This window comes from Mixophyes fleayi, chromosome 12 (assembly GCF_038048845.1).
Source record: "Mixophyes fleayi isolate aMixFle1 chromosome 12, aMixFle1.hap1, whole genome shotgun sequence".
Lineage (NCBI taxonomy): Eukaryota > Metazoa > Chordata > Amphibia > Anura > Limnodynastidae > Mixophyes > Mixophyes fleayi.
The window spans coordinates 68,324,442-68,350,765 of NC_134413.1; the positions used below are offsets into that span (position 1 = coordinate 68,324,442).

A 26,324-nucleotide genomic window follows, 5' to 3' on the forward strand; every position below is an offset into this window, starting at 1 on the left:
ATTTGGGAAGTCTACTCTTCCTTTGTCACATTCACTCAGAGACTGGCAGGTAGGTCCAGTGCCTTTCAATGCCCATTCAGCTGATATGTCCAGTCTGGCAAGGCATGCTGGGATCTGTAGTGCAAATTACATGAAATCAGCAAGATGGAACAAATTCAAAAGCTGTACAGGACCAACAGGACTAATCAGATCCAACCGATGAAACATTTTTTCCTGTCCAATATTAAAAACCTTTTCATTTTCACAATCTTTATATGTTGTTAACACAAGAAATACCAACAAATCCTAGTTGTTATTACAAGCAATAAAGTGCAATATATCAATAATGTCTTGGAAACAGTTCTTGAGGAGATAGCAAGATATCGCCTGTGAGTCTACAGCTGTATACATCCTGGCAAAGAGCAAAACCTATATAGCGAGCTTTAGTATAATATATATATATTGTTTGGAAGAGATGGTATATCTTCCAAAATGATCACCATAATTGTATCAAGGTCTCCTGGACTCCTTGATATAAAATTTGAACGCAAAATTCCAATGTTTGCAATTATACTCTCAAGTTGGAACCTCAAATTCGTGGCCTACTCTAAATATTTTGTGTGTTTTTTTCCCTTCAAATGCTCCCATACTTTAAGTTGTTGTATAGAAATGATGAACAAGAGTTCTGCCATTTTAATAATGATTATTAAATTGTTTGTCCACATTGGGGCCGTTTTATGGTGGTATCTGTGACTGGGCAATTTTTCATGAATGAACAGCATCGCTCGCTTAGATAATTGTCCAGGTTCTGCAGCCTGGCCAATCCATTGAGCAGCGGAGGGCAAAACATTGGTGGTCTGAGGTTATATTAATGGGGAGGGATAATTTTTTAGCAAGACTTGAACTCTCTTTTATCAGTGTACCAATCCGTGTTTTAAAAATATTTTTTTGGGCAGTACTTTAAGTGTTCACGGGTTGTGTTATTTCCATACAGGTATACCTTGTATTATTATTTTATATCGTTCTCTGGAATTCTTACTTCCCCTGTGTAATTTACTTTGTCGTGTTTAAGGAGGAACAGTCCACTCATGAGAATTTTGTTTTCCTTTCAGTGTCGTTTACTCACCTGTAGGACAATGTTAGCTACTTCTTATTGGGTGAATCTGGAACGAGTCTACTTGTATATCAGAGACTCCCCAGTCTTCTCCTATTTTACCTGGTTCTATCCCGTTCTTTCAGAGCCAACGTCACTTACAGAACAAAGCGGCTCTGGCTGTTTTCTTCTTAATATCTTCATGGTGTCCCATCAAGTCTAGGGGGTATATTTACTAAACTGCGGGTTTGAAAAAGTGGAGATGTTGCCTATAGCAACCAATCAGATTCTAGTTATCATTTATTTTGTACGCTCTACAAAATGACAGCTAGAGTCTGATTGGTTGCTATAGGCAACATCTCCACTTTTTGAAACCCGCAGTATAGTAAATATACCCCTAGATGTGGATCTACAATACCACTAGGCACTGGGTAAACCCAATGTGAAGAGTCTAATGGAAACCTTTGCCTTCACCAGAGAACCCCACAAAAGATCTTCACTGCGGGGAACCTACATTTAGTGGCCCCGCTAGTCTCGCTAGAAAGGATAATGGTTACATACAGACAGGTCAGGGCCAACATCTGAATCCAATTCAAGGTCAGGAGCAGTAAACACTGGAAAAAAATGGAACAACACGGGTCAGAGTCGCAAATAAACAAACAAAGATTTTAACAAGTAGGTTCGGTAAGAGAGAAGTAATAGACATCTAAGGTACAAACCCTGTTACTCAGGCACTGGTCAAAAATCCAGAATCATTTAAGTAGTGGCCCCATGACGTAATGGGAACGGGCTCAGCGCCTAAGCTGCCGCTTGCAGGTAGGGGGGCAGGTGTATGAGATCAGATCACGGCGTAGACATGAAAGTAGGAGTGGTGCTTCTGAGACACTTGTGATTATAACATGTACGTGTTATAATCTGCAGTATTTCCATTATACAAACCAATTCTATCATCAAATGTATCACTCACCTCTACAATCCTGCCTGCCCTATAGCCTGGGGTCATATCTGTCATTTTTGTCTTTATTTTCCTTGTTACCCAATTTCCAGTCCCTTATGAAATCTCGAACAAGATAAAAATAAACCCTGTTAGAACACTATAAATGTCATACTAGTAACTAGGAAGCTCCCTTGGCTCATAGTAAGCATACAGAGGGGTGTAACTACTGGGGTAGCAGGACAATGCAATTCTCCATGCACTGCTCCCAACTGCGGTGTTTGTAGGGGGCATCATACTTGCCAACTCTCCCGGAATGTCCGGGAGACTCCCGAAATTCGGGTCGGTCTCACGGACTCCCAGGAGAGCAGGCAAGTCTCCCTCATCCCGCAACTGCCTAGCCTAAATGACGCGATTCGCGATGAATTGCGTCTTTTTGGCCCCGCCCCCGTGACAAAATGGCATTTTTTTGTCGAGGGGGGTGGGGCCGAAATGATGCATTTGGCCGCGCCCCGCCACCTCCTGCCCTCTAGTCACGCACCTCTCCAGGAATACACTTGCCGAAAGTTGGCAAGTATGGTTTGAGTTGTACTAAAAGGAGAAGGGAGCTCTGGCGTTCCCTTCATCTCTGAGGAGGAAGTGATGTGCTAAGTGGGGGCAATGGGGGAGGAAGAGGAGGTGGCCTGTTGGCTCATTAAGGTGTTTGAGAAGCCCTAGAATTGTTTTATCTGTAACCATGAAGTGACTGACTCTTGTCTATACACACATATATATGTATATATATATATATATATATATATATATATATCTACTATATAAATGCCTAGTGGCGTGTGTGGGAAAAAAAAACCCCAAGCTGCAGCGCCACCTGCTGGGCACAGTTATACACTGACCTATATATTTCTTGAAGGAGAAGTGACAGTTGGGAGTGGTTGGTGGTTGCCGGGGGTGACAGTGGGGAGTTTTTAACACCTTAAGTAGCTTGATGAAGGATGTGGCGATGAAGATGAAGGATGAGGTGATGGAGAAAAATGATGAGGTAGTGACATGTGGACAAAACCACGTTAAAAAAAGGCGCTTGCGTCGGGAAGTAACGCTCTTCTCCTGAGGAGGCCTGGGCTAGGCCAAATGCATGACAAGAACCTTTTTAACACCTTAAGTAGCTTGATTTGACTAGAATGCATGAGTATCATGCACGGGTTAACTTGTATATATATATTTATATATACATATAGATAGATATACTGTATGTACTCAGTGGCCACGGTATTAGGTAAACCTGTACACTTGCTGGCTTATGAAAATATAGAAATATCTAATCAGCCAATCATGTGGCAGCAACTCAACACATAAAAGCAGGCAGACATGGTCAAGAGGTTCCGTTGTTGGTCAGATCAAACACCAGAATGGCGAAGAAATGTGATCTTAGTGACTTTGATCGTGGAATGATTGTTGGTGCCTGAGAGGTGTTTTGAGAACCTCAAAAACAGCTGATCTCATGTCTCTCGAGTTTATAGGGAATGGTGAGCAAAACAAAAAACATCCAGTGATGTGGGTGAGAAAACACCTTGTTAATGAGAAAGGCCAGGAGAGAATGGTCAGACTGGTTCAAGCTGACAGTAACTTAAATAACAACATGTTACAACAGTGGTACGCGGAAGAGCATCTCAAAATGCACAGCAGGTCAAACCTTGAAGTGGATGGGCTACAGCAGCAGAAGACCACACCGGGTTCCGCTCCTGTGAGCCACAGGGAGAAATTGAGGCCACAGGAAGCACAGGTTCAGCAAACCTGGCATTGTTTAAATGCTGCAGCCTGCTTGATCACTGTTGCTGACCATCTGCACCCCTTTACGGTCACAGTTTAACATCTTCTAATGGTCACTTCCAGCAGGATAACTTCATGTCTCAAATTATACGCCATCTGTTGGTTCCACGAACATGATAATGAGTTCAGCATACACCAATGGCCTCCGCAGTCAACAAATATCAATCCAATAGAGCACCTTTAGGATGTGGTGGAATGGAATATTAAATATGTAGCCATCAATTAGAAGCTGTTGGCACTCAGTCAGTGGCGGATCCAGGGGGGGGGGGGGGGGGGGCGATCGGGGCAGGGGCTTGCTGCCGGCGGCTGCACACTGTGCAGGTCCGTTCGGCATTGATAATGTGCTGCCCGGCTGCTCTGATTGTGTTTTAAACACAATCAGAGCAGCGGGACAGCACATTATCACTGCCGAACGGACCTGCACATACTGTGCAGCCGCCGGCAGCCTTAGAAGTTAGAAAGGGGGCGGGGCTTAAATCCCCCCCCCTACATCGCCCGGGGTAGGAAAAATTTCTAGATCCGCCCCTGCACTCAGTGTCACGTCACGTGTGACAGTGTGCACTGCTGGAGCAGCTACACGATTGGCTGACTTGAGATTGGCCAGAAAAGGAGGATTTAGCGGGAGTGAGTTCTGGTTTGGAACATTTCTGGTCTAACAATGGACATCTTATTTGGGATAACTGTCATTAATGGGCATTTGACAAAGGCATTCCTGTACCGACGAATATCTTATTGGACGTTTGTACTAATGGGCATCTTTATGGACATAACTGTTATTGATGGTCATCTTCCTGGGCACCAGTACTAGTATTAGGTATAACAACTAATGGACATTTAACTGGGCATTATCTCTGACATAAAAGGCCTTGCTGGGCATTATTACTAGCATATTAGATCTTGGGGTATTATCACTGGCATGCTTGATCTTACTGAGTTTATATTTGTGAAACTCCCATGTGCATAGTCTGCAAGTGACATGCACCATTCTGATGGTGATAGAGGGGCGGCAGCCTGTGGAGGGCACAGCGAGGGATGGTAGGATATTGGGAACTCAGGAGTTCCCAGGGCCACCTCAGCTGCAGCAGCTCACGTCTGTTTGGGAGCAAGCTTAAGATGGGAGAAAGAGTAAAGTGAGGTCCCTGCTATAACTTTGAGAAGCGAGCAATGGTGCTTGCTGGGATAGGCACCCAGTTATATTATGTGCTGTGTTCACGTGTTGCCTGAATGCAGGCTTAGTGGACGACAGAGATAGGACTGCTCCCTCCATGGTTGCTATAGTCAGTGGTACTGGTTTTCCCGACAACATTGTGAGAGACAACGACTATATGGACAAAGAAATTCCGATCACAAGAAGAGCGACAATGATTAAATGCAGACTTACGTGAATACGCACAAAGGACATTTCCGATGACTCTCCGTGCAGACTGCTATAAATTGTGAGGATACAGCGTGCCGGCACTTGAGTTGTACTTCATCAAACAGAGCATAGACACAGACATTTCTACATTTAAAGCGGCAAAAGGCAGGACCTGGCAACTCTACCATTTAATCTAAGGGACCAATATGCAATATGTAGCACCTAACCTCATATATCAAACTCCCATTGTCCTATAAATTGTAAGCCTGCGAGCAGGGCCCTTTTACCTCTCTATCTGTATTACCCAGTATTGTTTTAGTACTGTTTTGTACAGAGCTACAGTATACGCTGCTAATAGCAATAATAATGCTTTGGGCCTGATAATGGCACTGTTATTCATGGCATGTTGTAAGGCACTGATTAAGGCTCCTCAACTGTTTAAAAACAACTTAATAAATGTCACAAAAATAGGTACTGCTGTACTGATAAAGTAATCAGATAATATGGATTCACTATATAGTATATAGGTATATTCGTAGTTACTAAATATCTAGCATTTCACAAAGAGAAACACTGTATGTCTCAAAACTAAGGGGTATATTTACTAAACTGCGGGTTTGAAAAAGTGGAGATGTTGCCTATAGCAACCAACCAGATTCTAGTTATTATTTATTTAGTACATTCTACAAAATGATAGCTATAATCTGATTGGTTGCTATAGGCAACATCTCCACTTATTCAAACCCGCAGTTTAGTAAATGTACCCCTAAGTGTTAGCATAATTAATTTTTTTCACAGTTAAAGTAATAAAAAAAAGTATAAAAACATCTAAGTGCAGAATAAGGGAGGACTACAAAAGGCAAATAAATAATAGATTATAAAAAATATTTAGCAAACATTGGTGATCAGATACAAACGGCACAACAAAATTTTACCCGGGTTTTTCTTGTAATGATCAATTAAATTTTAAGCACTGCCCATCTAAAATAGAATTTAGAATTTGCTTGTTGACTCCTGCCATATTTCTGCGAAAGTTTGCTCCGTAAACCATGTCACTGATTTTAATCAGTAAATAAACTGACCTGTTAGCACTCTAGCTTATAACAAATACTCTTGCCTTTACCTATGGATAGAACACACTTAAAACAATAAACAACATGATGGAATTGTGTTTACTCTTGCACAGAAGCATAGCTTCCAATCAGTGAAGATTGTAGAATGCTTAAGATACCCAATCGTCACTTGTAGAGGTGTGAATAGACGGCTCATGGGGCACGGAATCAGGTGAACATCAACATATATCGTGTTAAGTTCCATTTTTAGTAGCAGCCTGTGCTCTATAAATATATATTGTTGTCAGCGTGGAAGAGGAGGATTACTGTCTGATAAGCCTGGTACATCTGACGAAATGATATGGAATCACAAAGCGAGTCTGGCGCCCACAGAGCAGCCTAGGAAAGTTTCAGGATTAGTGGAAAAACACAGCTCTGGGTGGCCCGAAGGATCGTGTGTCTGCCAAGGCTCAGGGAGATCATGCCAGCCTAGCTTTGCTGCTGCCAAAAATGATATAAGTGGAATAAAAGGACAACGTTAATGCCATAAGGTATTCGTGGGTATCTGTTTTGATTCCTAAATTGGCAGCACATGAAAGTTTTCAGAAGTGTCTGTTTTATACATAATATCATCGCAGTGAGACAGACACTTGGGGGGTAAATTTATCAGGCTCCGAGTTTCCATCCAGGTTTGAAAAAGTGCAGATGTTGCCTATAGCAACCAATCAGATTTTAGTTATCATTTATTTAGAACATTCTGCAAAATTGACAGCTAGAATCTGATTGGCTGCTATAGGCAGCACAGTGGCCTAGTGGTGAGCACTTCTGCTTCACAGCACTGGGGTCATGAGTTTGATTCCCGACCATGGCCTTATTTGTGTGGAGTTTGTATGTTCTCCCCATGTTTGCATGGGTTTCCTCCAGGTGCTCCGGTTTCCTCCCACACTCCAAAAACATGCTGGTAGGTTAATTGGCTGCTATCAAAATTGATCCTAGTTTCTCCCTCTCTGTCTGTCTTCCTCTCAGTGTCTGTGTGTGAGTATGTGTCTATATTAGGGAATTTAGACTGTAAGCTCCAATAGGGCAGGCACTGATGTGAATGAGTTCTCTGTACAGCGCTGCGGAATCAGTGGCGCTATATAAATAAATGATGATAATGATGATCTCCACTTTTTAAAACCCGCAGCTTGAAAAATGTACCCCTTTATCTCAAATAAGAGTTGCTTAAGAGAACATATGCCTACCTGTGTATAAGAACTGGGGCATAGAGGGGGGAGGAGCATGTTCAAAGCACTAGGGCCTGGGCCTGCCTGGGGGACCCTTGCCAGCTTTATAGGAGAAGTATTTACCGACGGTGTGGCCCTATCCCTTTCAGTGGCTCTGGAAGAGGCTGGCTGGGTCGGGGGCCATTTGCACCCCTGGGCTAGTCCCATAGTGGGCTACCTTGGGCTGGTTCGTTGGACTACCTGTATTTTTTTCCTTCCTATAAAATGTTCCTAATAGGTTACTAAGCCATGTCTCGCCTCCCTGGGCTAAAATTTGCCAGCCAGCTCTTGCCTCAAAAAGTTGCTGTACTGGGGCCCGAAATTTCTCTTGGCGGTCCTACATGCGAAGTATAAAACAGTGATGTTATGTAAAGACACCTATCATTTTAGGACTGCAGAGTCACTATATAGACATAACATGATACAAAAGAATGTTAAAGAACCCAAACAACTGATAAGGTCTGGGGTTTTTGTTACAGCCGTGTTTTTTAAAGATTAGAAAAAGTTTTCTGTAACTACAGTACATCTTTTGTCTGTCTGTAAAAATAGACCTGACGAGGAAAAATTCACACTTTATGACTTTCGCTAGTTTTATCCAAGTGAATGAGTTTCCCCACCCACAGATACAATTCTTATGACTCGGAATGTACAGCAAAACCTCTGCTCTTAAACTGAATGTGATGCTGTGAACACACAGATTGAGGTAGAAAATCCAATAGGTAATTTCAGAAGCGACACTACGAACGTGGGTGTATAACTTCTGCATACTAAAAATATTTTCAGTTTCATTATTAGTGAAAGTGGTTGTGTGTGTGTGTGTGTGTGTGTGTGTGTGTGTGTGTGTGTGTGTGTGTGTGTGTGTGTGTGTTGTAGGCGGTCAGTGCCGAAGCCTTAGTGAATACAAAATTTATAGGTCACCGACTTTAGCGCAGGTGACGGGAAATTTTATTGGTCATGGTTGGTGTGCCAAAAATGAGTGACGTTAAACAAATTGGTGGGGGGTCTGCTTTTTAGTATACAGTATATGGACAAACAACAGACCAGGAAAGCTCTTTGTGGACTTGGCATAATATTTATAAAAATAGCAATTCCACTGTGTTATTGTGACAAATAACAAACCTGAAATAACAAATGTACTATTAGATTGCTAGATTTTTGGAGAATACTATCTCTCCATTCCTTTGCTGAGTTGCCATTATTAAAGTAATTTCATAGTTTTCCAATAAGCATTGTCTATGCGATTTGTGTGGTTCCAAAGCACAAGCAATTTATTTAGCAAAAGCAAAAGTATAAATAAGTACAGTACAGCCGATACATGATACATACGCTGCGCGGTGCTGCGCGGTGCTGCGCTCTGCTGGATCCAGCTACAGTCCTTCAGTCCTGAAGACTGTGGTCAGAGTGACTGACTAGCTGTTTCCAGGGAGCAATATATATACATTTGGTGTTACAGTAAATACAATACAGGTGACTTGGCAAGTTTCCATAGGTTCAGCCTTCAGGAAGGTCCAGTGTAATGCAGTCCATAGGTCAGTTCAGACAACACCCTCCAAGGGTGAGGGTCAACTTTCCAAGGGTGGGGGTCAGATTATGAATACTAATGTTCCCGCCAAGAACTAGTTTAAACTGGTCTATTAGCATTACACACCTCTTTGTCTGTTTTACCCAGTTTGTTTATTAGTTTATTATGTTTGTCCCCAATTGTAAAGCGCTACGGAATATGTTGGCGCTATATAAATAAATGATGAGGATGATGATGATGATGATGAATATCATTCTAATCATTTATTCCCTATCATTCATAACTAGCATATGCAAGGAGCGATCCTTTCGGCGAATGAACCAGACTTCTGTGAATGAATAGGGGATTAGAATGATACCAGACATGACATGTTTCCTATGACCTGAACCTTAGATCTCACTAATGTGTATATATAACCTTATAATATTTAATAAACCAAATAACATCTGCTCATAAACAACTGTGGATTGGAACTATTATAAATATGAAATATGTATATGAGTGAATGTGTAAGTTGATAGTGTATGCGTGCGTGATTTATCGTGCGATTGCGCCATGACACATGGTGTACTGATCGCAATTGCACGGTAAAACATTATTAATCAATATACTTTCTTTCATCCAATTATACAACTTTGACACCATCTTCGAAAAAGTTGCTTAAAAGGGTTGCGCTTCTCCATCTTGCAAAATCCTGAGGCAGTTAATGTAATTGAATCTGAGTGTTTGTCTTGCAGTCTCCTGGGTAACAGAAACTGCTTGTTGCAGATTGGTGCAAGTGTTATGGGAAACAACTGACGTACTCTGCTTTGCATTATGAGCTTAAGGACCAAAGCACAACTTGGTTTTATTTGGAAAATTGTCATAATTAAATTTGAGAGCATAAAAAAAATCTATAACCTCTATTATAATAGTTCATGTTTTACAGACTGTTGTTATTTTATCAAAATTTTGCGGAGATCAGTTCATAATAAAGAGGTATCCAAGCTCAGGTTTCATAATTATCTAAGATATTCATGCAACAAAGGATTTTAATTGAGCCTCAGGATTGTGAGAAGATCTAACAGTTTATGGCCAAAAGACCATTCTTCTAGGAGACAGTAGGATCTTTTAAGGAGCCAGAGTAGATGTGCATACCATTGACCTCAGTGGAAAGATCTCCAAAATTTTAGGTGCATATGCTACCTGGCTCCCAGGTTTATCCGGCCCTCATCTAGGCTGGTCAAAGAAAGTGGACCTGTAGGCTACACACAGTGGGCTGTACCAATAATCATGGGAATGTAGCCTATAAATTCACTCAGAACCAATGCCTTGTGGCTATCAGACATTATGGGGTATGTTTACTAAATGGCGGGTTTTAAAAAGTGGAGATGTTGCCTATAGCAACCAATCAGATTCTAGCTTTCATTTATTTAGTGCATTCTACAAAATGACAGCTAGAATCTGATTGGTTGCTATAGGTAACATCTCCACTTTTTCAAATCAGCAGTTTAGTAAATCTAGCCCTATGACTATTTGTCAAGCAAAAGTGATGTCACTGGCTCTTAGCAAACTGTCTACTAACCCTTCGTTTTCTTCAATTGTGAGAATTTTATTCATTAGGGCTTAATTCATTAATTTAACTCTAGCTGCTCTAAGATAAGGAAAACAAAATATGTTTCTCAACAAGGTTTCATCCCTTCCCACATTTCCCTCCAATAGCAGTTATGGGAAGAACCACTCTCTTGAAATGGTCAACTTGTGATATGGTCAACCTGTAGCTCTCCAGGTGTTGTAAAACTACAAGCCCCAGAATGCTTTGCCAGTAGAGAGCCAACAGGGCATGCTGGGACTTGTAGTTTCACAACAGTTAGAGAGCCACAGGTAGACCAGGCCTGATCTACACCATCATGGCTTCAGCTACCTACAATATAACAGCTATATTTCTGCTGTGAGAAGGATAAGGGCAGGTTCTTGTCAAGCTGCAAAGAAGCTTGGCATTTGTTATGGTCGCCCACCCTCCAGAAGCCACATTTAAACCTGTTAAAAAAGAAAAAAATTGTCAAGACAATATCCAAATCTTCCTGATGATAAGAATAGTTATACATCAACCAAAGCAATTACCCCAGTTTCAATGCAAAATTTCCCAAGTCAAGTAACTGTGGATCCTGGTTCCTTGTGCATTGCTTGCTGTAAATGTTTCATTGATAAGTGTTCTAGAATCTTCATGTACATTCATGAGAACGCTGCCACTCTCAGACACAGGGATACAGCCGTTTAAGTAGTCTTCAGGGTGAATTAAGGTAAGCCTGCCCACGCCAGGATTTGATGTGTGCAATAAAAATATCACTGCCAATATAATTTAATAAACGAGAGACTAGTGTAATCAATACAGCGGTACCTTTCAGCTTTTATGGCAACAATAATAATGACAATAAAATAAAAACAACTCACTAGCTCCCACATGACTTCAGTATATCATCCAAATAAGTAGCGATAAAAATGTGTAAATGTTAAACATTTATTTAGACACAAGGATAGAGTCAATATTATACAAAAACAATCTGTGTGACCTAAGGGCTCTGAAACAAAGCTGGTTATGGTTTATATACAGGGCTGTACTAACATCATAAATGATTAAAGAAGACCTTACGTCTCCGTTGCTGGAACAAATTAACTAAACAACAGATGCATTTATGATCATGGATCACTTTATTTAGGGAATTCTCTTAGCATTCTTTAGACTATGGTACTGTAGTTTATGGTACTGCACCTCAAACTCACCAGCCGCGTTTTGTTTTGCGTTATGTCTACAGTAACCATCATTGCAACATGTTATCAGACTTTGGTGGAATGTCCCATTAATCCAGACAAACCTTTAAGAACTTTCTAGACATGTTTCTTGATTATCTGTCCAGACTTCTCACCAATGCATCACCAATGCATCACCCAACACTTATCACCTTAGATCTACTTCCAGAAGCTTTCTAATGGTTTGTAAAATTATCACTTTACATTTGTTTATGGCACAAACTGAGTCTATTAATATTCCACCCATCCTAAGATATTTTAAAACATCTGGTATTTTATGTTATAAGCGTGTGTGTATTGTCGTTACACACAATATTTAAATATTTATGCCAGTCCCTGCCCCATTGGAGCTTACAGTCTAAATTCTTCATCACATGTGCACTGGTATCATTTGGTCAAAAGTCAACCGAGGCACAAATCTGAAGATGCGCTGTTAAATTCGGGTGTAGGTCTGCTGTGCTCTACCACATAAGACACTGCAGGATACGTCCAGTGCCTATGTGGATTATAAATTTGCAAAAGAATGCACCAAAAAATATATATAGAAATAATGCCACCTGTTAATAACAAAGACAGTAATAAATAAGGGGGTTTATTTTATTTTTTTTACTCATTTGGCACTAGTTTTTGCATTACATCAACTTGTGTGAATTTAGCCTTAATGAATCAGGCCCCTGGTGTGCATCGGAAGGTATCCCCAGTGTGTGTCAGAAGAGTGGCTGTTCTCCTAATAAAACAGCAGTGCTTTGAATAGTTAACATTAATCCTTCAAGACTTGCCACTCAGACCAGACTATATACTGGGTGGTAAAGTTGCAGTCAGGTGGAGGAGCAAAACCTAACAAAAGGCACTGATTTTGCAGAAAGAAGCAAATAAAAACAGACACCCACGGAACCGTCACTAGGCATTTTAGTGAGAAAGAAAGAGGATCGTGTGGCTGGCTGTATAAATTGTAACCTATGGCTCTCCAGCTATTTTGGAACAACATATTCCAGCTTGCCCTCTGTTTTGTAGTTCCACAACATTTTTGAGCCACTGGTACTGATAAAAGTAGAGTGTCATTAACTGAAGGACCACCTATCTTGCAGCTTGTATTCTGCCCTGTCTGCTACTCCTCTGTAGCTTCTCCGGAGCAGTGCATGGGAGCGTAGTCCTTCCACATGGGAAGTTTGTATTCTGCCCTGTCTGCTTCTCCTCTGTAGCTTCTCCGGAGCACTGCATGGGAGCGGCATTCTTCCACATGGGAAGCTTGTATTCTGCCCTGTCTACTTCTCCTCTGTAACTTCTCCGGAGCAGTGCAGAGGGATGGAGTCCATCCAAGTGGAAAGCTTGTATTCTGCCCTGTCTGCTTCTCCTCTGTAGCTTCTCCGGAGCAATGCAGAGGGATGGAGTCCATCCACGTGGGAAGCTTGTATTCTGCCCTGTCTGCTTCTCCTCTGTAGCTTCTCCGGAGCAATGCAGAGGGATGGAGTCCATCCAAGTGGAAAGCTTGTATTCTGCCCTGTCTGCTTCTCCTCTGTAGCTTCTCTGCAGCAGTGCATGGGAGCGGAGTTCATCCATGGGGGGAGTTTGTATTCTGCCCTGTGTACTACTTCTCTGAAGCTTCTCCGGAGCACTGCATGGGAGCGGAGTCCATCCACGGGGGAAGCTTGTATTCTGCCCTGTCTGCTTCTCCTCTGTAGCTTCTCTGGAGCAGTGCATGGGAGCGGAGTCCATCCACGGGGGAAGCTTGTATTCTGCTCTGTCTGCTTCTCCTCTGTAGCTTCTCTGGAGCGGTACATGGGAGCGGAGTCCATCCACATGGGAAGCTTGTATTGCTATACAAAGTAAATAAATATATTATGTAATCGCAAGTCTGATTTGATAAAGTCTCTCACTGTATTATAAAAAGACCCTTGTCTTGTGTATATATTGCTAAATAATTTTGATACGGCTAGTCTAAATTAGTATTAACAAAATATCCAGGGAGTTTGATGAAGTTTATTTCTGTAGAAAGCAATAGAGATTCAGTTCAAAAGATATAGGAGCCTAGTTATCACGAATAGCCCCTTCATGGTGATATGTGAGATTTTTTTTTTTTTGACAGTTATCACAGTGATAAAAAAAATCCCTTATTGCCAAAATTAATTCAAAAAAATATTACTGGGGCATCTCAGTGATACTCGCCAGGCCAGTCTTTACAGATGTACGCAGGTGGGAGCAGCTTGCCAGTTTTGGGATTTTATGTTAAAAAAAAGTCTAAAAATAAATAAAATGTATTTAAAAAAAATAAATCACAATATGTAAAAGTCGTTATACAATAAAAATGCTTAACGCAATGAATAAAGTCACGATCAGGTGGTAGTGTTATCAGGACAAGTATTGAGGCGGTAGAAGTAAAATTGAAGTTATATTTGCCTGAGAAGCCTTCACTTGTGAAAGCTGGTAATCACCATCAGGGTTAATGCAGGCAATAAAATGTTCCTTATCACCGGCGAAAACTCCAGTTTTTGCTAGTAGTAGGGTATTTCGTCCTTCGATAAATCTGCCTATTACCGCATGCAAATCCAATGAGGAATCCCTGACCGGCAGTGTCCTATAATCCCACACATGTGCTACTGGGGTTCTGAGCTTGATGAATAGGACCCATAACATAAACGTTTTCTATTCAGTAGTTCAGCAAAAATAATTCATATGAAAAGACAGTATCAATGTACCAGGTCCCAGGCCTGTCCGGGGGCCCTTGCCTGCCTGTGTAGTGGGAGGAGCCACCAAATTGCTGTACCGGCGCCCCAAATTTCTCTTGGCGGCCTTGGAAAAAGCACCTGCGAGAGCCAGTGTGTGTTTAAAATTGCCAGATCAACTTGGCACATTGCTAAACAGTTGTTCAGTGCGTTTTACTTTTCCCATTTAAATATTCAGCATCACCCTCGTCCCTCTAATAGTTATACTGGACCTAGACACTAAATAGCATCACTTTTATTTGCCGTTACTTCATAAGAGCCTTCTGGTTACAATCTTTACCAGTGTTTGGGAAGGTTAAGAGGTGCCCTCAAGATGTGTCTGTATTCAACAAGTTCTTCTTAATAAAAGTTGTTATTAAAAGGAGACCCATTATCAGACTAATCTCCAAAACGAAAATCTGTTTGTTTGTTGTGGCTTGTTACAATGCTCATCCCATGACATATAGCAGAGTGCTGAAGAAAACTGTATGTGTGTGTGTGGGGGCTCTTAATGTAATGTGGGTGGGTGTATGGGCTATTCACTTAATAGTGGGTGGGAGGCATTAATTTATTGGTGGGGTCATGTTAATACCTATTAATTTGAGGTGCTGTGATAGGACTATGTAATGATGGGGTGTTTGGGGGCTATTAATCAAACGTGGGGCTGAGTTTTGGGTGGAGGGCTATTTAATACTAATTATTTCATTTTGGAGCTGTTTGTGGGGGGAAAATAGGTGTATTTCTTAAATGTGAATACTAATAATTTAATGTCAGGGCACGTTGAAGGAAATAGACCTATTAATTCAGAATGCTAGTCATTTAATGCCTGGGTTGTGTTGGGGCATATGGCTATTTATTAAGTGTGAATGCTAGTAATATAATATCGGGTCTGGATAGTGGTAAGGAGGCCTAGAGTGTTCACTCATTGCTAGGCTGTCCATATTTCATATACCTATCATTTTTTCTAAACTGGGCCCCAGCATTCCAGGATCTGGCCAGGCAGCAACTGAGCTTAAGACACCAGCAGCCGCAGGTAGTGAAAGCTGCAAGAACAAGTAGGAGAGAGCAGAACAGTCGGCCAACTGTCCTGATTCTGGTGGGGCAGTCCCGATTTTGTATGATTGTCCTGCTCAATCAGGACTTTGTTCCGACCGCAGGGACAGTCAGGAGGTATATCCGGCTTCACACTGCTCTGTTCATGTATCCACTTAAATACGCGGCAAAGCTGCATGCTCTACTGTTAGCTGCACGCAGCTTTGCCCGCGTGTTTAAATACTGAACCGGGTTCAAAAATAGACACGTGATATCACAAAACAGCATTTACTTTGGAACAGTTGCCAAAATGTAAAAATAATTTCCAGGAAAACGTGTCTGTTGAGCAGCTGCATGTAAGCACGTCACTACTGCTCTAAATTTGACATATCTACCGACCTTCGTTATAATGTCATTCGTATTTAGAATTTTAAATACCCCTCATAATGGTTATAAGTTTACAAAATAACAATAGAGTTAATTGCTTCCATTATGCAGAATAATTATTGCTGCGGAGAGGGGAAATGTTAGGCCAAAATTAGTTTTTAGGTGGAGTTTAACAATCTCTATGGCAAAGACAGTCTTGAGACAGGCTATAGAGTTGAAACGCGTTGGTCCCTGCTTGCAAGTTTACAATCTATGGGGGGAATTCAATATCTATATCCTTTTTTTTCTTTCATACTACCCATGTCAATTATTTACTGAGTATGGCACAATAAATATATCCATTTTACAGTATGTTTTTTTTGCATGCAGGGAAAAAAGAAGAAGGACCTCCGCACTAAATAATTTTAATACTACATATTTCTAAATTTTATAACCCCTTTTGAATATATATTTATCGCTGCTATTATTGTAGAATGTGTGCAGCGTAATAAAAAAGTAATTTCTAAAGGTTGCCCCCTCCGTAGTATATTTGTATATCAAACTTATTCAAGAAAATAAGAAATAAATACCTTTATAAGAAAGGGTCAGAATAGATGAGATAGTGCTTTAGCCAATAATATTTATTGGAGATCAGAGTAATTTTTCCTATAGTTTTCAAGGATACAATGTCCACCATCCATAGTTACCCACTTATTTTATTATTTTCCTATTTCGCTTTTTAAACATAGGGGCATGTTCAATTAGGTTCCGTGATCGCGTTAACGGGCAGAGTGCGCATTACTGAAGGTAATATGGTACCACAATAATGCAGATTTTCCTTCGCACCCCATAGCCGTGGATTACCTTTGCGCCCTGTTCCGGCACATTACCGCAATCCTGAGATCTAATTGAATATACCCCATTGGGGCCGATTCAATTCGGCCACTTTATTCTAGGAATAACGCGGCCTGCACACTATTACCGTTACTACGGTAAAAGTGCGCAGTATTATCGTTAGTACGGTAATTTTAACACAGATTTTTGCTCGCGGCCCTGAGGAGCTAAAATTACCATATTAACGGTAATACAATTGGTGCCGCGTTATTCCTACACTAAATCGATACAATTGAATCGGCACCATAGTATTATCTGAATCCAATAAAAGTTATATTAAATTTGTTTTTTTTTGTGTATGGTTTTGTTCACTATTCAATATGAGAATCTATGAACTACGTTACGTCCCTCAATGAGAGGTTGGGATATATCCAGAATTACTGTATATGTATTGAAAGAGAGCAATACCCCAAATAATAGTAGTGCCTCCCATATGTAGTATTCTTTTCTTTCTTTCTTCTTATCGTAGATTTGTAAGACGCAGCAGTGCCGTACAGCAGGGAAAACAGGACATGCATAAAACAAGGACAGACAAGGCAGATAAAATAAACGCAGACATGAAAACAAAGGGTATGGAGGACCCTGCTCATTAGAGAGCTGACATTTTAAGCGGAAGAGGGCACAGCTGAAACAAGAGGAACAAGTGTGGTTCAGAGTGGAAATTGGGATAGCTGTGAGGGTGCATTAGCATGATAATATATATATATATACATGATATATAATAATAATAATAATAATAATAATAATAATAAAATACTGTGTTATATATTTATATATATATATATATATATATATATATATATATATACACACATATTATGATATATTTCTTGGTCAAGTATGTTGTTTTAGTCAGAAAAATAAAATATTAAGGGGGGTATTCAATTGTTAGCGAGCTCCCCGGAAAACGAGCGCTCTAAAAATATTAGCGTTAATACGGTAATTACTCGCTGAATTTCATCTCGCAGCTCCCTGAGCTACGAGATGAAATTCAGCGAGTAAACTACCGTATTAACGGTATTTACGCGCATATTACCGTATTAACGCTGATATATTTTGAGCGCTCGTTTTTCCGGGGATCTCGCTAACAATTGAATACCCCCCTTAAAGTGAGATTCTTTATAGTGCCCCATGGCAAATACTACTACTACTAATAATAATAATAAGTACTGTGTAACATATATATATATGATATATAATAATAAAATAAAGTACTGTTTTATATATATATATATGTGTGTGTAATATGATATTTTTTGGGGACAAGTATGTTTTTTTTAGTCAGAAATATAAAATATTTAAAGTGAGATTCTTTATAATGCCCCATGGCAAATAATAATAATAATAATAATAATAATAATAATAATAATATTAAGTACTGTTTAATATATATATATATATGATATATAAAGTGATTATTGTGTCTGATATATTCCCCCACAGATGTGTGCTTTCCACTGTGTAGATGTCATCACTAATATGTCACATTATAGCTCTTCCCTCAGTGATCACTGTGAGGACGTCAGCCCAGCAGGAAGCCCCATACATGGGCGGAGGGAGGAGCCGTCGGAGGGTGCGGTCTGTGACGTCTGTGGGCAGCCAGTACTTATACTACAGAGCTCACTCACAGCGGATCCACCACAAGGAACAGACCTCTTACCCGTCGCCATGATGAACCCGACCTTGATGAGGAAGTCCGCAATGATCCCCTGCCAGCTGCTGTACGGCGGGGGCGGCGTGGGCCTCCCCTCCAAGCCGGGGCAGCTGGAGGCCGGCAGCAGCCTCCTGTCCCTGGAGAAGGAGCAGTGGGAGAAGGGCTACAGCACGGACGGCTCCCTGCCTAACTCCCAGGGGGAGCTGGACGAGGACGAGGACGTGGAGTCCGGCTCCCGGGGGTCCACCTCCCCCCCGCCTAGCCCCGTCTGCCTCATGGACCCCTTGTGCACCCAGACCCGGGAGATACTCTGCAGCCTGTTCAGGGAGCAGGCCGGGGGCAAGAAGGGGGCTGGGGGCAACCTGAAGATACTGGTGACCCTGCGGAGGGTGGGGGCTGAGATCAACGAGAAGCACAAGATGGCCTTCCAGGGTGAGAGCTCCTTCCTCATCACATACTGGGCACTGTGAATATATAATATGTGTGTGTGCAATGTGTAGGGATTAGTGCAATCTCCATTAATGTGTATGTGTGTGTGTATATATATATATATATATATATATATTATAATATAATATAATTTTCTGTTCCCCTGGTGGCTGCTTTGCACAGAGCTCCCTTTGTGCATTGCATTTGCATGAGGTCTGCACACACACTCACCCTGGTGGTGGTCTCTGGTTGTGTACTGTGTGCAGTGTAGACGTGGTGTTGCACACACGCACTCACACATAGGGCCCCACCTCTCAGGCTGTTTGTTTTGCTCTCTCTGTACCTATGGGTGTGTTACAATGTGGATGGATTGTAAAATGAATTGGTGCAGAGAGGCTTGGGGTGCAGCTGAAACCTTCAGTCTTATATTGTTATATATTTTGGGTTGTTGTGATGTGTGATCTGCAACAGATTATCATCATTCCCTAAACTGGAGATTAGAGTGATCTTGCATAGATGCCCTATAAAATATGTGGATATGTATATGTATGTGTGTGTATATATATGTGTATATATACGTGTGTGTGTGTGTGTGTGTGTGTGTGTATATATATGTATATATATATTATTTTGTATGTTCTGTATATATTCTGTATGGATTGGGTTTTATACCTGGTGCTGCACCTTCCTGCCAGCTCTGACCTTTGGTTGTCTGGTCATTGATATGTAAATGGTGCCAGCAATTCAGGCAAGAAGAATGCAGACTGATAAGGGCTTTGGTTTCTGGTTGAGTGGAAATTTCCAGTACATTAGTGCTTATGGCATTTGATGGCTTTTTTTTTTTTTTTTTTATGTGATGTGAACTTTCAACTCTCTGGCTGTTTTTCTGATTTCCACCCACATTGACATTGCATTTGGAAAAGTTATGGCCCTTTTATTATCTTTTGAGCGTTTGAACTGTTGTAACCTCCTGTTTTGAATTCTGGATCCTGTTTAAATTCCTGTATAATTGATGACTGTCCTCTTTGAATAATGTATTATTCCAGTACACCCCCCTTCCTGATTTCTATGTATCTATTTATTTTCTTTTTCAGAAATGCTAGGGGTAAAACTGCAACTGTAATAAACATCCTGTTTAGGATTCAGTTTCCAGTTTGGATCAGTCAGTCGTCTTTTTGTTCTCTCATTCTGGACTTTTCTAGATCAGGGAGGGTAGTAGGTTGGTTTGACCATGTGGCTTTTTATAAAGATTATACTTTTTTTTGGGTGTTTTGACTGATTTTGAGTCTTAAAAATGTAGGTGGTCTAGGGGACAGTTTGATTAACAATTCTAGTTATAGCAGTTCCCTAAACTGGAGTACATAAAGGAGTGATCTCAGATGCCCTGTAAAAAATAATATATATATTTTATAGTACCCTCATTCTTTTTGGCTATCACAATGTTTTAAATGAGCACAGTATTTTCCATTACAAAATATTTGACTGCCAGATCTGTGATCTGCAGTGGGAACCAGCACACTATAGAAGGATACATTTTAATAACTTCAGTATGTCTCACAGTAGTAATGTCAATCTTGTTTTAGTCAACATGAAAATCCCTATGATAGGTATTCAAAAAGATAGAATATAATTTCTTCAATTGGCCCTATCTACTATTAACTTTAACTCTCTCCACAGACCATGGGTAAAAAAAACCCAAAACACAACAAATGTATATATTTTAGGTGCATTCTGTGAAGTATTGCAGGTTCAGGATATTTTTACACTCAAACACCGACTAATATATATTTTTGGACCCAAAGTCTGCTTTGCTCTTAGAATTTGCCAGACCTGGTATAGACTGTTTTCTCTGTAGGCTATGGTCCATACCAAAATTGGGTCATGTTTCATCTACAACCACATAGTAGTATTTGTTCTGTCTTGCCAGACAATGGAGAATATATGGTGTTTGTATACACCATTTCTGCAGTAAGACATTTTGCTGTGAAACACCAGAATATTAATAAAGTTCACTTATTTATTTAGATTGCTTTATGCTGAATTTCTTCCAGTTTACATTGGTCAAGAGGTATTTGCAGATATCTGCCCCATTATTGAAGTCTGTAGACTGCCTTTGTACTGCATGGTCATCTAGAAGTCATTGCCTGCTTTTTGGGCCTAAAATTAGGTTTGCAGTCTTCATTTTGGCTCTTTTTTTACTTTCAGGAATGTTGCAAAGGTTATCTATACAAACTCCTGAAGATATTCAGAAACTCTCCGATGTTCCGTCAATGGTCTTCAGTGACGGGATTACGAACTGGGGACGTATTGTTACCTTGATAAGTTTTGGTGCTTTTGTGGCAAAACATTTGAAAAGTATACAAATGGAGAATTGCATTGGCTCACTAGCTGACAGTTTCACTGAATATCTTATGACCAGCAAAAGAGAATGGATAAGTCAGCATAATGGCTGGGTGAGTATTGTTTGCCAAATCTCAACTTCCCTATTTTGTGAATTCCTTCCAATAGCTAACATAATGTGATATAAATAGATGTAAAAATTGAGCACCTGAAGTATTGAAAGTTGTTGGGGGTTTAGAATACGCTAGAATTTGTACCTAGTGCTCACTTGATGTGAGGGTGGCCATTTTGTGGGTGACAAGACCATAGCCATTGTATTGTAGCCCATCGCTTCACTAAGGGTAGGATGTCTGAGGGGAGTTCCTCTTGAATTGGTTGATTTTATAAATGTTGGTTCAGCTCACAAAATGTCAGTTCCCTACACGCAAGGCAGGCTAACATTACGTTTGTCTTTCGTAAGAGGTAACCCTCATTCTGTGCAGAGTGCTGTTTTGTCACTCCTGAGCTTTTTTTTTTTTTGTTTAAGTTTCTACCCACATGTGGCTTTTTAAGGTTCCCTTAGATTCATTTTACTGGGGTAATGGCTGTCTTTACATGTTCTTTAAAAATCTATGAAATGGGTTACAAACCAGAAGCTTATAAGCCTAGAAGTTTCCCTCTATCAAAAGTACTAGTATACTCAAAATATATATGAATTTTAAATTTCGAGAGCTTTTCAGAAGTGAACATATGACACAATTAGAGTTTTTTGGGGAAGCGTTTTTCTTAGACAAATCCAACTTCAAGTCAGACCATTGATGGACCCTGAACTTGAAAGGGTGGGATCTATTACACCTTTGTGGTTATTCGAAGACTGTTGAATACTCTATAAAGGTTGTCTAAGCAAGTGTTCAAATGCGTGAATATCTAATGAGCTTTTTGCTTTTCAGGAAGGATGTGTTGAATTCTTCCATGTTGAGGACTATGAAGGTGGACTTAGAACTGTACTGATGGCCTTTGCTGGAGTAGCTGGTCTTGGAGCAAGCCTGGCATATATGATTCGGTGAACATGCCTCTAAAGTTTGTTTTTAAGTACTATTAAAGTCCTTTCTGTTATGGTAATCTCGCCACCGAAACCATTCCCTGACTTCAACTTAGATGGTCAGACGTAGTCGGGGCTCACCACCAAGCCCCATGGTACTAGAACATCTACACGAGGTCATTGGTGAAATAACGATTGGGCTCTCCAATGGACGGAAGAGGAAAGTTCATTTGTACACAAACTTTGACAAACGGCATCTGTCATTGTTAAATCGTTATATATTTTTTTTTATTTTTTTTTGCTACAAATAAATTTAATATATTTTCACAAAGTGTGAACGTTTGTTGGAAATCCAAGGTACACATTGACTTTCAACTCTTTTGGTGAACACACAGAAGTTTTCTACTCCCAAGTGTGTTGAGACCTTGCAAATACATGTTCTCAATACGTTCTTTTTTGCTCAAATGAAAACTAGTATAATTGTATGTGTGTATATAGCTGTCATTTTAATATATATTGTACATATGTAGCTAGTGTACAATAACTTGACTGTCTTGTAAAATTCGCATGCTAACAACCATTCTTATTGACCTTGGTCAACTGGCCAAGGCAGCATGGGGAAAGAGCAGGTCCCATTTGTGTGTCAAGAGCAATGAATGTTGAGTTTGTGTAATTTTGCATCATTTTGATCCACAGTTCTTACCTCTCGTATAAATGTCTGACTCCAGGTGAATAATGCCTGTGTAATGATTGCCCCTGTATGTTAATGGCAGATCTACATTAAGATAACAAGCCCTAGCTTGATCACTGCGAATGATTAGAGAGCTTATGTGTTTTGTAAACGGAGCTTCCAGAAACCAATTATTTAGCGTTGACAAAGAGAACACCCTATAAAGAGGTGGGGATTTTTTTTAATTTTTTTCACTCTCTACATTATACCAAGAACTTAAAGATTTATTTTTAGTTTTCACTATTTAAATAACCCTCTTCGAGATGAGTGGTCAACTTTTTTTTTTTTTTTTTTTTTTTTCCTCCATTGCTAAATTTTAGAATAAGAATAATTCAAGCATTGTGGGTTATATTAACCCATGGTTAGTTTCAGCGCTTCTCGACTCCAAATGCTTAGTCGAAGAGAGCTGATTAAGCTCGTTTCCATATTCAACTTATATGGTGCTAGCGTCTGTTTACAGTTTTCAAATAAAAAAGTATTTTGTTTATGTCTGACTTTTCTCTTTGAATTTATTAGAATGAATGGGTTCCTGTATTATGATTTAAAAAAAAAATTGTTTTGGTTACCAGAGGAACTAGTGTCTTGTAGCCAGTAGCAATGAAGGGTAAGAATTAGGCTTGGTTTGTAAACTGACTTGACTGCGTCTTGCAGTCCGTACGATTGTTCATTTGAAATGTCTGCTTGTTCCTAGAACTCATTTGTCCATTGTCCTGTGGCTGTTGAATTTCACAATCTCTCTATTCTATCTGCTCTATATAGATTGTGACATGAGGAAGAGGAAAAACCCTTTTATTTACACCCTATATACTTCCTTATTCTTCAGCGTTACTTGTGAGTTCAGTATAGCGAACAGTCTATAGAAATGTGACACACCCTAAACTACTACCACGGGGGTAGCCATTTTGCACCGTGACCTTTTCCGTTCACCAGGAAGTAGTTTCAGCCGTAAAACGGGGCGTGCCAATGTGGAGGATGCGATTGGTTCCAAGCAAATGGAAAGGTTTCTTCGCACAAAATGGCCGCTTAATCCGTAAATGTGATTGGCGGCACCCCTTGTAACAGCAGAATCTTGCACGGATTTCCAAAATAGACTTCAGTTATTTCTCTCAACCTAGTATCCAAATGGTTGAATGGAGACGGCGTATGCAAAACTGTATTTAAACTCTTTAGTGTTTTTACACATGGATATGGTGGCATCAGGGCTAGCCAACTAAATGCAATGTTTCTTAACAGTTAGTACTTGATAAGTTTGCAAAAAAAAAGTACTGAATGTACTGGCAGCACCAAAGCTTCTGTCTACAAAACACTACAGCAATGTTGGAAGTGTTTACTTAGTAAATATAGTTTTTAGAAGCTGCATTTCAGTTGAAGCCAATCTCCATATTGCCCGAGACTTAAGACCATAACAAGTTTATTAAAGTAACACCTTTTTATTTTCAGGGTTGATTAAAATATGTCCTATTTTTAGGAAACGTCTACTTTTTAGTCAAAGGTGTAAAAAGAGAAGTCGAATCTGCTTTTACAAATGCTCTCAATGCTGCAGTACTGCCATGCATCTACAATACAAGTACACTGTAAGCCAGTGATGGCTAATCTGTGACACTTCAGGTGTTGTGAAACTACAAGCCCCAGCATGCTTTGCCAATAGATAATTAGCTGATAGCTGGCAGAGCATGCTGGGACATGTAGTTTCACAACACCTGGAGTGTCCCAGGTTAGCCATCATTGCTGTAAGCCTTTCCATAGCGCTTGAGGGCTGTGGAGTGGTTTGTAGGGGGCTTGTTTTACATGGAGGAAAAAGCCTCAGCAATTTAGAGCTATCCAGATGGGTGTCAGGTAGAGATGGGGGTCCCTCATCCTGAGACCCCTCCTGATGTAATGACAACTCCAATAAAAGTTTCCCCTTTTTCTAGTAGAACTTTGCACATGGCGGCTTTGCCTGAGAGGAAGGATTAAATATCGTCCCACTAAAGTGCAGATATTTTAAATAAAATAATGGTTTAAGTTTTTTGCCTCATTGCACATGGTCTTAATCTCAAAACCCCTTCATGCCCTTGGTGAGAGAACATGAGGAATGGATTGGCTGCATTCTCACTGCTTAGCATGCAAAATGGCTGCCTCCAGTGTGTTGGTGACAGGTGTGCTTTTCTGCTGCCTCTTCCCTGCCCTACTTTTTCCCCCCCTCCCTTCTCTTAATCAAATCTAAAGCTGTGTAGGAGTCTCAAACAGCTTTATCGGCCTCTTTGAAGACTATATTTGCTTTTGTATCTCGTATGCCTCCACATCAAAGCTCTCTTTTTTTGCAGCTGCCTTTTTCTCATATTACATCAACACCCATTTCCTGCTCCCTGTCTCATAAACCTTTTAAGTTCTACCGAGCCTGCTGTAGCCTTGAAGCGTGATATCACAAAGCTGGGGCTTGTGTGATTCTAATCCATCTGCTGCTATACGTCATGTGAGACGACATACAGTAAACACAAAGGCTGCAGTCTGCTCCAGACTTAATATTGTATAGCACATGCTTCACCAGGCCTGTTCAGAGACAAGGGGTTTGGATCATTTCCCCCCCCCCTCTACAAGGCCTCTCTGTTTTTGCTAGTTTGGGAATCTACCATGAAGGTGAAATACATTGTACAGTCCTCTCCTTTTTAATAGAAGCAGGGAAATGTGAAAGATTTCACTTCCTCTGCTCCGCTATAATCGCCATCCCCCCCTAACTCCTGGGGACAGCGCAGAATGCTGGTGTAGGGTTCTAGAAGTCATTAGAACAGATGTGGGACCATTTTTTTTAAAATTTATTTTTTTGACCAAGTTTGTACGTGATGCATTTTTTTTTTCAATGTGTATCTAGATCCAAAATTACAAATGTTCAGCAACAAAGCCCTCTTATTTGAACTTTCCTTCCTTACTTAAATGATAAATCGGCAGCTTTACAGTTATGCTTGCTGTCCACGTCTCTGTAATAATTATCTACACTACGGGCTAGATTTACTAAACTGCGGGTTTGGAAAAGTGGAGATGTTGCCTATAGCAACCAATCAGATTCTAGGGCATGATTCATTAAGGATCTAAACTTGAGAAACTTCTTATCGCAGTCTCCTGGACAAAACCATGTTACAATGCAAGGGGTGCTACATGAACAAACAGTCAGTATTTAACTGAAATAAGAAGTTTCTCAAGTTAAGATCTTTAATGAATCAGGCCCTACAATCTGATTGGTTGCTATAGGCAACATCTCCACTTTTTCAAACCCGCAGTTTAGTAAATATACCCCTAAGGCTCTATACTTTTGTTGGCTGTTTCTCCTACATGCGATAACTCTGGTTCCCAACTCCAG

At 40.4% G+C, this 26,324-nt stretch overlaps 1 protein-coding gene across 1 annotated transcript in view; it reads left to right on the forward strand.

The window, feature by feature from the left end:
* Positions 1 to 22,588, forward strand: part of MCL1 (MCL1 apoptosis regulator, BCL2 family member) — a 47,254-nt gene extending 24,666 nt beyond the window's left edge. The window contains exons 2-4 of the mRNA XM_075193174.1: positions 18,307 to 18,899; positions 21,102 to 21,349; positions 22,166 to 22,588. Of these exons, the coding sequence (XP_075049275.1) occupies positions 18,307 to 18,899; positions 21,102 to 21,349; positions 22,166 to 22,282 (958 nt within the window). The 3' untranslated portion in view covers positions 22,283 to 22,588. The remainder of the gene's footprint in view (positions 1 to 18,306; positions 18,900 to 21,101; positions 21,350 to 22,165) is intronic.
* The last annotated feature ends 3,736 nt before the right edge of the window (positions 22,589 to 26,324 follow it).